Source organism: Eschrichtius robustus, chromosome 8 (assembly GCF_028021215.1).
Source record: "Eschrichtius robustus isolate mEscRob2 chromosome 8, mEscRob2.pri, whole genome shotgun sequence".
Lineage (NCBI taxonomy): Eukaryota > Metazoa > Chordata > Mammalia > Artiodactyla > Eschrichtiidae > Eschrichtius > Eschrichtius robustus.
This window is the reverse complement of record NC_090831.1, coordinates 71,139,644-71,157,853: the sequence shown is the minus strand read 5'-3', so window position 1 is coordinate 71,157,853 and position 18,210 is coordinate 71,139,644. Positions and strand designations below refer to the sequence as shown.

Below are 18,210 nucleotides of genomic sequence, written 5' to 3'. Positions count from 1 at the left end.
GCTGAGGTTTATGAGGTGGTGTGATCTCCAAAGGTTCACATTTCTGTCTTTTCATTAGCCGTCTTTCTGATAAGAAAACCTTAGACTTATTTGATTACAGTAATATGGGAAGTGTACAGTCCCTCTGTACAATCCTAAATTCAAAATGCTCTGAGACAGTTTTTTAAAATAATTTTGTGGCACACTCACTTGGGTGGTAAATCTGACCAAAACTGACAGGATGCTACAGTCTTACAGTCTTTAGGTACCTCCCTTAGTGAGAATATTCACATGTTTTGTGGCAAACATATTCATGTGTTTGATTACAGAGTGCCTCCACAGCCCCTGCTGTGGGCAATAAGCAATTTATGGAAAAATGCATTTTACTACGTTTCTGAAATTGAAAGAACTCAGAATTCCAAAAACGCCCCAAGGATTTTAGAAAAGTGATTTTCAACCCATAAATAGTTTTCCGTAAATTTTGGTGTATTTATTTATCCCTTAAGGAATGAACGTTTCCTTCGTTTTTCTTCCCTATGAAGAAAAAGTGGGGGGGGCGGGGAGGGGAGGGGAGAAGCAAAACAAATCTAAATGGTGGCTCTCAGGAGAATAAACTGTAGCTGAAGCTTTTTCGGGGGGGGGTGTCTAGGTCCTCAATAGGAGTAGATCTTTTAAAGGACAGAAATCTAGATCTGTACTTTTCCTACAATTAAAAAAAAAAATTACAGATTTCGCCGCGGAACTGCATCATCCTCTTCTCCAGCTTTGCAGCAGCCTGAGCTGTAAAAGAGCTGCTAAGCCTAAAATGCGTGTGACTCACGGAACCAGAGCGCCATCTTTCTTCCAGATTTGGAATTGAAGCTTCCCGCGGCCACTGGCCGACTCGCCTGCCGAGGCTTGTTCAATCCACAAGACTGCAAGGGAACAATTCCTTGACACTCAGATCATAAAGGAAGAGCTGCAAAGAGGGCAAGAAAATGTGTTTCCTTCTCTTTGGTCCCTGAGCAATTAAATTCGTAACCTAATCTGATGTTAGGGAGTGTGGGCCATAAACCCCATGTTTAATTAGTTCGCACCTAGAGAGTCATTTTACACACTAGACATTTTAATTTACAACCTGCTGCATTGCAGCACTTTTCTAGGCCTTCAGCTATATAGTAAGGTATTCTGCTAGCTGCTGAAGGTTTAAAAATATAGATACACTTAGTTCAGATTTTTTCTTTCTTTTCCATTCTCAGTTGCAAATCAAACATGCAGTTACAGAAGCAGAGATTCAAAAATTGAAGACCAAGGTAAGCACCAATACATGATGTTTGAATTGTACTTTTTAAACTTCAGATGCTATGAATAAATTCAACCCGAGGACTAAAGGAATTTGTTTCTGTGCATTTGAAAGAATACAAATGTGAGAGATTCATTTCTACTATTAGCGGAAAAACTTGGCAGTGCATACTCTTAGGGGGTCAGCACTGCCATACCCCTCAGTGAAAATAGCACAGTATTTTTAAATTACATATTTACATATTTGCACATATGTGGCCCGTTTCCTCTGAGCTTTCCTCAGAAAGTAAATGTTTATGTGGTGGTGTGATGAGTTGGGAGATTGGGATTGACATATATACACTAATATGTATAAAATGGATAACTAGTAAGAACCTGCTGTTTAAAAAAATAAATTAATTAAATTTAAAAAAAAAAGTAAATGTTTATAATAGTTCAAGCAGCCAAATTACATTTTGACCACTAATTCCTTAAGCACAAGCCGTTATACTATATCTCTTTATCTTATCTTAAATGTTTATTTATTTTTAACTTATTCATCAAAAATAATGTATTTTAACATAGCACATTATTACTTATCTTTCATAGAGAAAACTTCCAATTTCTAGTAATTAAATATTATGAAATTTAATTAATATGTGAATAATTTATTTTAGGTGCCAGGTGCTACCAGAAATCTTTAGACAAGTTTAGTTCATGTTATTTAAATTTGTGGGGAAATACAGGTCTTGATAAAAGGAGTATGTATTTTTAGTTTATATATGAAATAATACATAATTTAAAGGGGCATTTTTAATTGGTAAATTATAAGGTACTTGTAAGTTTCTTGAACAGTGTTTAGTTTTATCATGTACATAATTTCCAAGATTTAAAAATAGCTTTTGAGTTACTTTAAAAACACAATAATCTTTATTTTTTATGGTCTTTTAAAAATTAAGACATAATTGCTCTCACCCTACTAACAATCCGTTTCCCTGTAAACATTAGATACACTTGTTTTGGTTTTTCCATGTGTTTTAAATGGAGATGAATTAGCAAGGCTATTTTGGTTAAATGGTATTTTTAGCTAATAACTCTGCAGGTCTTTAGTCAAAACATGTCTATATATCATTCATGGTTTCAACCAAGCTCTGTGAATAATAAGTTTTAAATTAGTAGCGGTTGGTAAATAAACAACTCGAACACGAAACATTGCTTAATAAAAGATGCAGCAAATACCCAGTCCTGTTTTAAATTGCCATGTTTCTTGTCATAGAATGGAAGAATAGAAGATTTTTTTTTAGTTGTTAGGTACAATCAGGGAAAAACATTCACCTGGGATTGCAAGTGCTTTAACAAAGCTTATGTGTTAGATATTTAATCTAGGAAATTCTATAAATTAGTATTTTATATTTTTCTCAATATTATATTGGCATATGATAGCCATAGATTAGCTTGTTTTACTGTGACTCTTTATATCCAAGTTGATAATAGAATTCCTAATTTTGAAATGTTTTTGACTTTTTACTTTGTAACCTGTTTTGCCAATGTGTTTAGTTTAAAATATACATAAAAACATATATTTCCACTTTCCGAATGATTTTGGAATGTTTTAGATTTTGAAAATTGTTAGTTTGTAATGACTGCATACTTTTGAACTTTAACAGAGGCATGTGAAGTAGATGAAGCACTCGTTTAAAGGTTAGCTGGTTACCTAACCAGCTAACCTTACCTGAGAGATCAGTCTTGAATTTCTGCAGAAATTCGTGATTTGGACCAGTGTGTTATCTGTTCCTAAGCTTCCCTGAAAGCAGAAACCACAAGAACCTGCCTTTCTGTCCCATCAGAGAGATTTAAATTAATTCAGCAATCATTAATATTTTTACTCACACTGTCTTTTATACTTTTATTCAAATCGGGATTTATTAGGCTCTAGAAACTGAGAACAATGTCAGCAAAATAATGAGCTACAAACTATGTTCATGTCAGTTGAAATAAAGGATGTGATAATATCATCAAAAGGGATAGAAACAAAGTAAAAATCACTTTTATCAGATTATTATGCCCAAGGAGCTGTTCCAAGCGTGCTGATGTGTTATATCACAGTTCCGATTAAAGATAACATAATTTAGTCTTAGAGGACTTCAGTTACTTGTCCAAGCTTTAAAGGCCAATAATGTCAGAGCCTGGAATTCAAATCTAAACTGCATGACTCCACGGTCCCCCTCTTACCCATTAGGCCATACTGTGTGCTTCTGCCCCTCTCTCCTTCCCAGCTTGCCTCTCCCTACTCCCTTTTTAGTTAACTTTTTATTTATAATTATATGTTAAAAAAAAAAAAAAAGAAAAACTCTAAAAGAAAGTGTGTTGAAGTTCATTGGATAGAATCAAACTCTAAAACACTTTTTCCTGCTCAGAGAATTTCATACACCACATAGTGTGATGGAAAGATCATGGGAGTTGGAATCAGATCCATGTTTTGTCATTTATCAGATGTGTGACCTTGGACAAACATTTTCACTTTTCAAGGCTTCCATTTTATAATCTATGTAATAATGAAAATAATACTTGCTCTTCTCATCTCAGTGTGTTTGATGATTTGAGTATATGTAACAATGGAATTTAAAATACACTATAAAAATGTGAGGGATTTTTGCTACAGAAGGACCCAGATAATGCTTGCTTTGACATTTGCTTTTTCCAGCTGCAAGCAGCAGAAAATGAGAAAGTGAGGTGGGAACTAGAAAAAACCCAACTCCAGCAGAATATAGAAGAGAATAAAGAAAGAATGTTGAAGTTGGAGAGCTACTGGATTGAGGCTCAAACGTTATGCCACACGGTGAACGAGCACCTCAAAGAGACTCAAAGCCAGTATCAGGCCTTGGAAAAGAAGTACAATAAGGCAAAGAAACTGATCAAGGATTTTCAACAAAAGTAAGCAGCTTCTACTGACTAAAGAATAGTTGTGTGCATCTAAAGAAGGTTTATATCCAGTAATTTCATAATATCTAGTAGAAAACAAAAGGTGACCTCAGAGTCATGCCCCTAAGGAGCATAGTTAATGCATAAATAGACATTAAGTTTTAGAAATCTCTTGCATCATTTTTCATATGCGATTATATTTTTTCTTCTATAACTTTTTGGCAACCTCCTGTTTTGTTGTTGTTGTTAATCATTAATAGTAACTGTTAAACCATTTGAACCTCTATCCTTTTGAAACATCTGTGATTTAGAAGCAAGAAGCCCAGCTGAAGTCATGCAGAATGACTATTGGATAAAGTACGTACAAAGCAGCACTGGGGCCTTGATGAGGCTCCTTCTATGTCTAAGAATCAGTTAACTTCAGAATTTTCCCACTACAGATAGTGTAAATATTGACTAGCAAGACCTCCTGCCCTGCCAGTTTCCTTCTTTTAGCTGTTGAGAGAATCACAAGGGCCTTGGTTCACTGCAGTAAGAGACCATCACCACACTCTGCTTTTAAATTTCAACCGCTATTTCTGAGCTAATGCTGCTTTGCTTCCATCTGTTGAATCTTGGTGTAATTTCAGGGAGACTGACCAGGGAGATTTTTACGGATTTTTTTCAACAGTTACTTCTGGCTAGCTAGAATAATAGAAAGTAGCACCAGTATCTCTTCTGGTCTTCTATGTCAAGCCTTAAAAGCTAAGCATATATGTAAGAGTCACCATAACTGTTATTTCCTATCATGGAAATAATGTTTTTAATGTTTAAAAGATATTGCTATAAAAAGTGTATTGAAAAGGGGGGAATTGTTCTTATGACCATGAATTCAGTACATCACTATTTTAACTCTTTTCGCCAAAAATATACCTAACTCTATTTCATGTAATAATTTTATAATAAATTCTACCAAATTTGCATATTGCATTCCAGACTCTCAAAATGGAGGTATTTCTCCTTCTCCCCATATTATCCTCAGGTATGTAGTGACAGCTCCCCCTCAGTGTTTCTGACCCAACAACCCCTCTACTGTCATTTATAGGAAGCAATCTTATTATAATTATCTTTTTAAAACTCTTACCATCCAGTTCCATCAGTTTACTAGGTAAATGACTTTATAAGTGTGGAATTATATCTACTCGACATGTAATTATCTCCACTAAATTATCCAATGTGGGTCATTAGTTCAGTAACTTCTATCTAAATATGAACGGGTGCTCTAGAGTCAGGAGCTACAGATGAAAATCTTAGTAAGCAGAATCAAAGCATTTTTCTTTACTTTGTAATCCATTAAAACATTTTATTTACTTTCGTTACTAGATACCTTTTCTCTGTGATTGAGTTTTGTTTATTTAAACAACTGTCTAGTTATTTATTTCACCGTGCAGTTCATTGCTTCTGATAAGAATTTTTACGTTTCCTCATTTATTGAGTGTTTGATGCAATGAGATCTATTATTTTCTTCTTAAGAGAACTTGATTTCATCAAAAGACAGGAAGCAGAAAGAAAGAAAATAGAAGATTTGGAAAAAGCTCATCTTGTGGAAGTTCAAGGCCTGCAAGTACGGGTGAGTTACATGCTCAAAGCCACTGAGTAATAGGGTAGCCAGACAAAACTATAATTTGAAAAGATACATGCACCCCCATGTTCATAGCAGCACTATTTACAATAGCCAAGACATGGAAACAACCTAAATGTCCATTGACAGATGAATGGATAAAGAAGATGTGGTACATGTATACAATGGACTATTACTCAGCCATTAAAAAGAATGAAATAATAGAGATTATCACACTAAGTGAAGTAAGTCAGAAAGAGAAAGACAAATACCATATGATATCACTTACATGTGGAAGCTAAAATACAACACAAATGAACATATCTATGAAACAAAAACAGACTTACAGACATAGAGAACAGACTTATGGTTGCCAAAGGGGCAGGAGGGTTGAGGAGGGAAGGACTGGGGGTTTGGGGTTAGCAGAAGCAAACTATTACATATAGGTTGGATGAACAGCAAGGTCTTACCATATAGCACAGGGAACTATGTTCAATATCCTGTGATAAACCATAATGGAAAAGAATTTGAAAAGAATATATATATGTATAACTGAGTCACTTTGCTATACAGCAGAAATTAAACACAACATTGTAAATCAACTACATTTTAATAAAATTTAAAAAAAAAGAATAATAGGGTAGTTTTGCCTAGTGCTTGGAGAGAAGTGCTGATTTAGGGTTTCATGAATGGATATTTTTTTTCTCTCTTAGATTAGAGATTTGGAAGCTGAGGTGTTCAGGCTACTGAAGCAAAATGGGACTCAAGTTAACAATAACAACAACATCTTTGAGAGAAGAACATCTCTTAGTGAGGTCTCTAAAGGAGATACCTTGGAGAACTTGGATGTCAAGCAGACATCTTGTCAAGATGGCCTAAGTCAAGGTTTGTTTAACCTAACCATAAAAAATGTTTTTAATGACTGTAAAATTTGGCCTTACATTCTTATTTTTTTAACTCAGAGATTTAAAAGTTGAAAAAGCCTTCCTGCTGTGGGAAAGAAGAAAGGGCTTATCAAAATAGGAACTTATAATTTTTCTCTCGTCTTATCAAAAATAAATCTTTGATGTAAAGAAATAACAAAATTCCAACTCGGACAAGTCAGGTATTATTTTTAAACCACCATAAAATTTGATAAGCTTAATAAACTGCCTTAAATTGATAGCTCGTCCCATATAGGGTGAGTTACACTACTTAAGTATTAATGAGTAAGGCTTAAAATGAGTGATTTTTAAGTCCCTACAAAGAAGATCTTTTTCATAACATCAGAAGGCTGACTTTTAGCACTTGGAATTCACTGAGTTAAGAAGTTCTGTGTAGTTTTCTGCTTTTACCGCGATGTCCTGAGTATACGCCTCATTCTTTCCTGTCAGAGATCAAATCAGACCAGAACACGGGAAGCATTTTGTATTGTGAATGGCTGTCTTCTTTCATACACCAACCATAAATAAATCACTTATTTGCTTCCCTCACACATGCCCGTGCATAGACTGTGTGTATAAGAATGTGTATGAATGTTTTAATACATATAGTGTATTTATAAATTAGAGAATGTATAAGAATTTATAACGATAAATGCACAGGCGGACATAAAACTTTATTTCATCTTTTAAAATAGGTACCTAGTAGACCTTAGAAAAAGTGAAAATAAAAGAATGTCATGTGGCAGCATTGTCGTGAAGGGACTGACAACTCACAGGCAGTGGTTTGACACGCAGTAAAACTGTGATCACTAATGAGCTGTTTAATTCTTTGATGCTCTTTCGCACATATTAAAATGTCTCCAGTGAGATTTTCCTGATAAACAAGTGTTTATATCATATCATTAACTTCCAGAGCTGAACTCTTAGCCGTTGAAAGTGAAAAGTATTGGAAATTTTCATTTAAAATTAAAGTGGTATTTAGAGATTTGCATCTGTTCACTAAGTTTATATCCTTTTGCTGTGTTTTCCCTTACTAAGACATAATCTGTAAATAATGCCTCCCAGGCAGTTAAAGAAGAGTATTTAGCACCAACATTACCACTAACTGAAGAGATGTGTGACTTTAGGAAGGTCATTCAACTTCTCTGGCTTGGTTTTTTACTATGTATAATATCAAAATGGCAGCACTTCTTTCCTCTCCACCCTAAAGGGTGTTTGAGGTGAAAAAAAGAAATTTTATTAGAGCTTTTATGGAGTTACAATTTTTATATCTGGAACTCGATAAGATTGTTTTCTTTAAAAAGTCAGAAATCAAATCAATGTGGTTTTTTCACCTTTTTGAATATTTTAATTCTTCAAATTCATCATAGTTTATAATAAATATATATTCCTGCTATGCCATACACAAAGTATGATCAGTAACCAGTAGCTTTCCAGAGTCTAATTTATTTCTGTTCATTTCTTTTAGTTCAGAAATCTGTATCTCGTCAAACATATAATTAATGGTATTTATTAAATTATATGACTATAGAAGATCAACAAACTATACTATAAACATGCTGATTTGGATCAAAACCTTACATTTCTTCTGAACCCTTTTTCTTCTATTCTACACCCTCCATTTTGCCACATAATTATCAGTTTCCCTAGCAACACTGTCGGTTCACGGTGAGATGCAGAGACTACTAATTCTTCCTGAAACCAACCCATGCTTGTGCAGTAGAGGTAGAATCAGTCATCTCAGACATTAGTAGCATACATATCAAGTGGTGCTCTTCCAGTTTTGCTGCCGAGGACAGTCAGTGATAAATCTCCTTGAATTTCAATTGCTTGATCACATAAACTAAAATGGCTTGGTCAGTAGCTAGATAGGAATGCTCTGGAAAGCACTTTTCTAAATTGATCCTTTGCTTCTGTTGCTAGGGAACGCTGAAGTCCTAGAGGTTCAGAAAAGGAAGTAAAGCAGTGGACCAAACACAGGCCATTTGGTATTTAATGATCACCCTCCCCCACAACACACACCTTTTTGCAACAGGATGGGTACAGCGGTTGAAGTCAGTTCTGCTAGTCTGCGCCCTTGAGGTGCAGTGCTTTACCTCCCCACCTCCTGTGGACTGTCCAGTTCTGATTTGTTTTCCAAGCACTAGAGTGTTTTATTGATAGGATGAGTGGTTTAGCATCTTTTTGGGTCTGAGGCAGCTCAGTAAAGCAAAAAAAAAGATTATCAATTATAGGTCAGTGAAAAGCTATGTTAGAATGAAATGTGAAAGAAAAGGAAGGAGAGAGTGAAGGAGGCAGAAAGGTAAGAGGAGGAAAGGAAGAGCATGTAAGCAGCTGCTTCTTCACAAGAACCATGTTCTTCTAGGAACGAGAGTCCCAATTGGGGATGGATTAATTATGTGACTCTCGATATTAAATTATTGTACATTTTTAGAGTGATTCAAACCATGCAAAAATTTGCCACAGTTAAATTTATATCCAAACATCATATGTATGGTTCTTTCTATAAACTAAGCCTACTCAAGTATCTCATTAAAATGTTGACAGATTGGGAATTCCTTGGAGGTCCAGTGGTTAGGACTCTACGCTCTCACTGCTGAGGGCCCCGGGTTCAATCCCGGGTCGGGAAACTAAGATCCCACAAGCCACGCTGCACGCCAAAAAAAAAAAAAAAAAAATGTTGGCAGATTATATATACAAATATATTATTTAACACATTCTGATACTTTTTTCTTAAAATCCATAAAGCAAATATAACAATTTTTTTTCACCAAGAGATGAAACAAACTCTAAATCCCTTCTAGTTTACACCAGTATGCTGGTCAGATATTAGTTTACATGTGTTCCAGGATGTGAAAAATGACAGTTTTGTCCCACTGCCGTGTTTCATATTTATAATTTCTTAGTGTCTGAGTAATGCTGGTCTGTATAAGAGTTCTCTACCTCGTATCCAAAGGCCCCGAGGTGACTAGAAATGTCTGTGGCCACTTAGATATTCAAGTCAGCATTAGAAACAGAGCAGAAAACAGGCATGTTAGAGAGATCTTGGTAGGAAAAAGGGTTGTAGTCGTAGTTTGATTAACTTCTCTAAAAAACTGATTTAAATACCATGCTCTTCCTGAGGCAGGTGAAGGGTTTGGTATGGAACAAATAGATGATATAAACACTTTAAGAGATGAGAGGGAGTTTGAAGAAGAGAAAAAAGTGAATAAAATTAGAATAATTTTTTTCCTGATTCATAGACCTTAAGTTAAAAGTGGGACCTTAGGTTAAAAGTGTGTCTGTCATAAGGTATTCTTGGAGTAAAAGTAGTCTTTGGATGCCAGAAGAAGAGCTTATACTTAATTCTGTAAGCATTGTGACCCATTAACAGTTTGTTTTTTCTCAGAAATTAAAAACTCTTTTAATGGAAAAAGATAATATTTTCAAAGTCAGCAATAGGGATAACAAACAATACTTTAACACAATATTGTAAATCAACCATACTTCACTTAAAAAAATTATTCCTGGGAACTGATGTAGTGTTTCTACGGGCCAGGCAGTGTTTTAAGTTACAGCAATTCATTTAATCCTCACAACAACCCGAAGAAGTAGTATTGCTGTCATCCCATTTTACAGATCAGGAAACTGCAGATGGAGAAATTAAACCATCTGTCCAAGGTCACTCAATGAGCAAGAGGCAGAACCAGGAGCTGGACTCATCCAGCTCCACAGCCCATTTTCTTAACTACTCAGCTGAACCCTACTGGTTTTCTGGAGTCTGCTGCTTCTCCTAGACAACTGATAGGAACTCTTTGCCCCCGGAAAAGGCTGAAATCATAAGAAGTCAGGAAATCCAAAGCAATACCATTGATAGTTTTGAGGCATAACAGGAACTGGGTCACTGCTAGGTTTGTAAGTGTAATTCAAGGATCCCTTTGAAGTTTGGGCATTACTACCAAATGCTTCTTTTATTTCACACCCATCTACTCAGCCAGTGGGGCACTGATTAGATAACACTGCAAGTTATCTTCTCCAAAGTATGAACATGGAAGATTATATATAAAGCATTTTATCCTTAGTTCCTTTAGTTACTTACTATTTCTTAACTCTAATGAGAACTGTGCAAGAAGAAAAAGACTTAAACTGCAAGATAGAGGATTATAGGAAAGTCTAGACTTTCATAATAAATTGTGGCTGGAATTAGTCAATCCTGATATCATTTTTTTTTTTTTAAGAGTTGTTTATTATTTATTTATTTATTTATTTTTGGCTGCATCGGGTCTTAGTTACGGCATGCAGGATCTTTCGTTGTGGCTCGCGGGCTTCTCTCTAGTTGCAGTGTGCGGGTTTTCTTTTCTCTAGTTGTGGTGCGCAGGCTCCAGGGTGCTTGGGTTCTGTAGTTTGCGGCATGCAGGCTCTCTAGTTGAGACACGCAAGCTCAGTAGCTGTGGTGCACGGGCTTAGTTGCCCCACAGCATGTGGGATCTTAGTTCCCTGACCAGGGATTGAACCCGCGTCCCCTGCATTAGAAGGTGGATTCTTTACCACAGGACCACCAGGAAAGTCCCAATCCCGATATCTTTAAAAATAAAAATATTTCGTAGCTACTTTTTAGGTAATTTAAGAATATCCTAGAGAAGGGAGCATAATGATAATGAAAATAATATCTTATTGCTGTTTCTCCTTTCCCTTACTCTTTTTCCACAAAATGGTTCAGCTGTTGCAATAAGACCCCAGGTTTCTTTTTTTTCTTTTTTTTTTTTAATTTTTGTTTATTTATTTATTTTGGCTGCGTTGGGTCTTCGTTGCTGCACACGGGCTTTCTCTAGTTGCGGTGAGCGGGGGCTACTCTTCGTTGTGGTGCGCGGGCTTCTCATTGCGGTGGCTTCTCTTATTGCGGAGCACGGGCTCTAGGCGCAAGGTCTTCAGTAGTTGTGGCACACGGCTCAGTAGTTGTGGCTCGCGGGCTCTAGAGCGCAGGCTTGGTAGTTGTGGCACATGGGCCTAGTTGCTCCGCAGCATGTGGGATCTTCCCGGACCAGGGCTCGAACCTGTGTCCCCTGCATTGGCAGGCAGATTCTTAACCACTGCACCACCAGGGAAGTCCCAGGCCCCAGATTTCTTAAAAGTAGATCTCTAAGATAGTAGTCCACATTTGAATCCTGAACCCAGTAAGCGTGGTCCCAAACCTGGGATTTGTGGACATATCAGTAGAACTCTGAGCCTGCTTAGATATTCAGGCCAGCCAATTCTTTGGTCAGTAGGCCCTATCGTATGGTAGTTGCTTATTGTGACCCAGTTGTTAGCTTATTGGTTTGCACTGAATCTGATTTTTCTGAATTGAATCGTTTTTTTTGTAATTTACTCATATTTAAATAAAGTCTTTATCAGGAAGAGCAAGGGGAAGTAAACAACTGCCATTAAGGGTATCTGCCTTTTTCACGACCTGTGTGTTTTTAAATTCTTATATTTCATTCATTCATGCACTGTCTAGAAATAACTTGGAGCAACACCTTTATATGACAGGATAGAGTGAATTGAAACTGGCAAGATAAAGGAGAACAATGAGGATGAGGACAGAGTTGAACCAGATATGATGCTACAAGTGTATATACCATATTTATATTATTTCTGAAGCTAAGTCTTTAATTTGGCTGTAAACTTTCTAGTCATCAGAAGGAGATGGAAACCCTGGTCCATTACATTCTTCACAGTGTTCATAAGATTAAAACAAACCATCTACTCAAGAGAAGTATAACTATTGGTACAAATAATGCATGATTTGGAGCAGTGATATTAATATTGATAACATCCTCACAGTAGATCCACTGATGATTGTATTAGGGCATTTTCACACAGTGAACCTCAGTGTGGACTAATGGTATCACATAAATATACAATGTAGTGTTCAGTAAAAGCAATTTAAACTACTGAGAGGAGAGGATGTATAAGAAATGAGGGTACTTAGCTCTCTGTTGACCTAGGTTGGTGCTCAGATGCTCTGTCATGTATGTCAGGTCAAATTTGTTAACCATATTCAAAACTTCTAGAATGTGTTACTGAGGGAGATGCGTCAAAAAATAACACTACAATTGTAGGTTTATCTGTTTCTTCTTTTGGTTATGTAGGTTTTTGCTTTATGTGTTTGAGGTGATGTTAATGGATACATACAATTTAGAATTGTTATATCTTCTGGTAGATTGACCGCTGATCATTAGGAAATGTCCCTCTTTATTTCTAGTAATTAACCTTGTTATCGATTTTGTTTGAGATTTGAAGAGCTGTATCAGCTTTCTTTTAGTAAGTGTTTGTGTGGTATCTTTTTCCATTCTTTTACTGCAAATTTTCCATGTCTTTTATAAGCAACGGTTAGTTGTTTATTTCTATTACAGTCTCAATCTTGCTTTTAAAAAATTTTCTCAATCTTTAAGATGTATTTAGAAAGTTGCTATTTAATTTATTTACTGATATATTGAGTTTAAATCTAACATCTTACTATTTGTTTATAATTAACAAAAAATCTTTCTTTGTTCTTTTTATCTGCTTTCTTGCCTTGTTTTGGATTAATCAAGTGGGGATTTCTTTTCTTATTTATTGTTTCCTATATTAACTTTATTCTTTGTGTGGATACCTACAGATAAAATTTAGAATATTTGCTGGAGAGGCTGGATTGACTATTCATTAAGGTGTCCCCATTCAACTGTTGTGGGGGGTTTGTTTGTTTGTAAACAAGTTTATTAGCATGATTAAAAACATATTTTGAATAATGACAAAGAATTTCTAAACATGAAAGAATATCAGTGGCTATACCTTATAACCAATATTTGAAATTGAATGGGCAAGCTTTATTGCCAGTCTTCCTTTTATTAAAAAAAAATCCATTTATTGGTGCCATGTGAAGTCACGACTTGTTTTGTTTGGGAATGAGTCCTTACTGCAGCTAAGCATAAAAAAAAATCTTCCATAATTGGAGCATGACCTGCATTACCGAGTAAAGAGTTGGTAAAAATCCTCAAAGCACTGGGGATTTGTTTTTTCTGAAAAACAAAAAAACAAGAAAACATTCTTTGTATACAAGTGTTGTAGTTCTTTGTGAGCTTTTAATAAATACAAATTGTCAATAAGTTAGAGGTTATACTCCCTGGCAAATGCCTTGAGTATGGTTTTCTGTGTAGCTAATGTAGTATAGATCTGTATATTTAACAGTTAGGTTGGATATGGGGTTAATACAGGTTTCTGAGGTTTAAACTAACATGATTGTGTTCTGGAATAGAGTTCCTCCTCTACTCTCAGATGAGCAGAGTGAACGCCCACTGGCTGACCAGAATTCTCTTTATTTAAAAAAAAAAACTACTTGTTTACAAAGGTAAATGTTGAATCCAGAAATGTATTTTAAAGTCTACATATATATTATCATGACCAACTGTGTCTATGTAAGAAACACAAAGTTGGTTCAACATTTTAAAACTCATATAATTCACACATTAACTAGAGGAAAAATGTATATAATCATTTTATTAGATGAAGACAAACACTAAATAAAGTTGAACAGTTATTCATGGTAAAAAGTTTATTAAGCTAGAAATACATAGGAACTTTCTTGTTATGTGAGGCTAACAAAAGTCTCTATCAATCATCATATTTAGTGGTCAAATGTTAAAATCAAGAATTTCCTTTAAAATTAAGAATATTTTTAATGTTTCACCACCAAATGTTTTTTTTTTAATAAATTTATTTATTTATTCTTGGCTGCATTGGGTCTTCGTTGCTGCGCGCGGGCTTTCTCTAGTTGCGGTGAGCAGGGGCTACTGTTTGTTGTGGTGCCCGGGCTTCTCATTGTGGTGGCTCCTCTTGTTGTGGAGCACGGGCTCTAGGCGCGCAGGCTTCAGTAGTTGTGGCACATGGGCTCAGTAGTTGTGGCTTGCGGCCTCTAGAGTGCAGGCTCAGTAGGTGTGGCTCACGGGCCTAGTTGTTCCGCGGCATGTAGGATGTTCCCGTACCAGGGCTCGAACCCGTGTCCCCTGCATTGGCAGGCGGATTCTTAACCACTGCGCCACCAGGGAAGCCCCAAAAAACGTAATTTTTTACAAGCTACCATTTATGATAGCAACAAAAAATATAAGGTAGCTAGTATGAATTTAACAGAAGAAGCTCAAGACCCATGAAAAGACATTCAAGAAGACCCATATAAATCAAAAGAGATAGGAAGCCTCAATATTGTAAAAATGACATTATGCCAAATTAATCTATGTATTCCATACAGTTTCCATCAGAATTTGAACAGGATTTTTTTTTTTTTTTTTTTGGAACACGACAAGTTGTTTCTAAAATGTAGGTGGAAGAACAACTTGGCCCAGAATAGTCAAGATACTCCTGAAGAAAACCAAGGTGAGGGAACGTGTTCTTTCAGATGCTGAGATTCATTGTAAAGCAATAGTATTAAGACAGTGTGGTGTAATCTCAGCAATTGACAAGTAGACCAGTGCAACAGAATAGAGTCCAGAAACAGACTGATCCATTCATGTTAGTTTGAGAATGATACAAAACTGACACTGCAGATTAGTGGGGCAAGGATGGACTAACAAATGGCTGGGAAAATTGACGATTCAAATGGAAAAAAATGAAATTGGATCTGACCTCATACCATTCATGAAATAGATTTCAAATGGATTGTAGTCTCAAATATGAAAGGCAACATTTATAACTTTTAGAAGAAAATGTAAGAGAATGCTTATGTGATTTCTTATTTAACACAAAAAAATCCAAATCATAAGAAAAGTTTGATAAATTTGACCACAGTAATATTAAGAAAATCTGATCATGAAAAGATACTATAAAAACATAGGAAGAGAAGCCAAAAATTGAGAGAAGATATTTACAGCCCATGTAACTAAGAAAAAAGATTGTTATCGTTATCCAGAATATACTTAAAACTTACCCCAATCATAAGAAAATACAACTAACATAATAGAAAAGTGGACAAAACACATAAGCAATCTGTTCACAAAAGAGGAAACCCAAAGATTGGTGAACATAAATAAACATTCAACCTCATTAATAAAAATAAAATGATTGGCAAAGATAAAGTTTCACAGTAATATGTGATAGCCAGTATGCAGGGGAAAAAAAGAAAACTCATACAACTATTTTGTTAAAACAATTTGATATTATCTAGTAAAATGGAAGATGTACAAATTCTATGGCCCAATAAGTTCACTTCTGCGTATATATATGCTCTCCAGGAATTCTTGCTGTGTACCAGGAGACGTGTTCAAAAATGCACAGCAACATCATTCATAATAGCTACAGTAAAAAGTTAATTAATTCTAGTCAAACCTTTCAACATAATGTTGAGCAAACAAAAAAAAATGATTTGAAGAATATTATGTACAGTTGACTACCGTGTATATAAAGTTTAAAAGCAAGCAAAATTAATCAGTATTTTCTTTAGAGATACTTTTGTGGAATAACTAGGAGAAAAAAACAGGGGTTACAACTAGGAACGGGACACAGAGAGGGCTTCAAAAGTACTAATTTTGTTTCTTAGGCTTGACAGTAGGTACATGGGTGTCTTTTTTTTCCCCCTTCTATTTCTATATGACTTACATATATGGTATACTTTTTTGCATAAATAAAATATTTTAAAATAAAAAAAATTAAGTAGCATAATTAAAAGATGAGAATGAGAAAAACCACAAAAGATTTTTAGGCTTAAAATATTAGTTTAAGATTTGTAAGAAAAAAAAAAGCCAGCACCAGCCAGACATTTACATCGATAAGGAAGTTCCTGAGGTCTTTGGACTCCTCCAAGAAATTATTTTCTGCTGAGGCTGTAACTGTGTGTTGTCTTTGTGTTTCCCTGAGCCCTCAATGTTAGTGGCTCTTTTCTGCTACCTGTGGATGTGAGGCCAGGCCGGACTCCTACCACCGCATCTGATTTATTTCCTGATAGAGTCTGAGAGTACATTAAACATTCACTTTTAGCACTGGAACCAGAATTTTAAAAGAAGGTTAAAGACATGATTAAAGTCAGAATTCATGAAATGGAAAGTTATTAAAAGGAAAGTGAATGCTTACACTACATCATCAGGAGTGTCTTATACAAGAGCATGAGATACAGAGCAGTGAAGTAATTATTCCATGCTGTCATGTTGTTTAGTTGTAAATTGGGGCAGGGGAGAATTCTTGACTAGATTCAAACTTTCTTTATCATGCCTATAGATATAATTTTTGGGTAAACTTTCACAATTTTTATTTTCAGTAATTTTTAAAAAATTTTATTTATTTATTTTTAGCTGCGTTGGGTTTTCATTGTTGCGGCGAGCGGGGGCTACTCTTTGTTGCGGTGCGCGGGCTTCTCACTGCGGTGGCTTCTCTTGTTGCAGAGCACAGGCTCTAGGTGTGTGGGCTTTAGCAGTTGCAGCGCGTGGACTCAGTAGCGGTGCGCGGGCTCTAGAGCGAAGGCTCAGTAGTTGTGGTGCACGGACTTAGTTGCTCGGCGGCATGTGGGATCTTCCCGGACCAGGGCTCAAACCCGTGCCCCCTGCATTGGCAGGCAGATTCTTAACCACTGCACCACCAGGGAAGTCCCTTCAGTAACTCTTGATCCCCAATAAGTAATTTTGACCATGAAATATTATTGAATTGCACTACTTAAAGGTTGAACATTCCCAGTAAATCACTGTGGAAAATTTTAATGAACAAGCCAAATGAATGAGAAATCAATACTTATTGATTGTTTTCTGGCATATCATTAAAGCCAAAATCTGTTCTCTTACTCAAAAAGCAAAACACCTAAATTGCCTGTCTAGTTTTGTGCAAGTTTTGCATCTGTCTATGTGTAAGCCATTAAGACTTTTGTTGACAAATCAATGAGGCATTCAAAAGGAGGTATTTAGTTGCAAAACGGCAACTCTCCTTGGTTCATATTTCTCACTGCATCTTCATAAGTTCACAGAAGTCACCAGACCCTTCAGTCATACTGAGAATATGTATTGGTGCTAGAAGAGATCCAAGGTTGTTTTGATGGAAAGCAAGTTATTTTTTCAGAAGCTAAGTAATTTTCTGTTCATTTTAGGAAAAGTGAGCTACTTCATATTTTATTTTGGCTTTTGAGTATTTTGGCTTTTGAATAAAATTAAATAAAAATAAAATTTTATTCAAAAGCCAATTGAACCGTAAAGGTAGATTATGGGGCTTCCCTGGTGGCGCAGTGGTTGAGAATCTGCCTGCCAATGCAGGGGACACGGGTTCGAGCCCTGGTCTGGGAAGATCCCACATGCCACGGAGCAACTGGGCCCGTGAGCCACAATTACTGAGCCTGCGCGTCTGGAGCCTGTGCTCCGCAACAAGAGAGGCCGCGATGGTGAGAGGCCCGCGCACCGCGATGAAGAGTGGTCCCCACTTGCCGCAACTAGAGAAAGCCCTCGCACAGAAACGAAGACTCAACACAGTCATAAATAGATAAATAAATAAATAAAAGAACGTGAATTTCTTTAAAAAAAAAAAAAAAAAAAGGTAGATTATGATCTTCTGGAAGTCAAG

The 18,210-nt window shown here is 36.0% G+C and overlaps 1 protein-coding gene across 5 annotated transcripts in view; it reads left to right on the top strand.

Moving 5' to 3' along the window:
• Positions 1 to 18,210, top strand: part of PPP1R9A (protein phosphatase 1 regulatory subunit 9A) — a 286,952-nt gene that overhangs the window by 226,555 nt on the left and 42,187 nt on the right. For all 5 annotated transcript variants that reach the window (XM_068550632.1, XM_068550631.1, XM_068550629.1 and 2 more), the window contains 4 exons: positions 1,218 to 1,271; positions 3,944 to 4,173; positions 5,674 to 5,770; positions 6,475 to 6,646. In XM_068550632.1, coding sequence (XP_068406733.1) covers positions 1,218 to 1,271; positions 3,944 to 4,173; positions 5,674 to 5,770; positions 6,475 to 6,646 — 553 coding nt within the window. The remainder of the gene's footprint in view (positions 1 to 1,217; positions 1,272 to 3,943; positions 4,174 to 5,673; positions 5,771 to 6,474; positions 6,647 to 18,210) is intronic.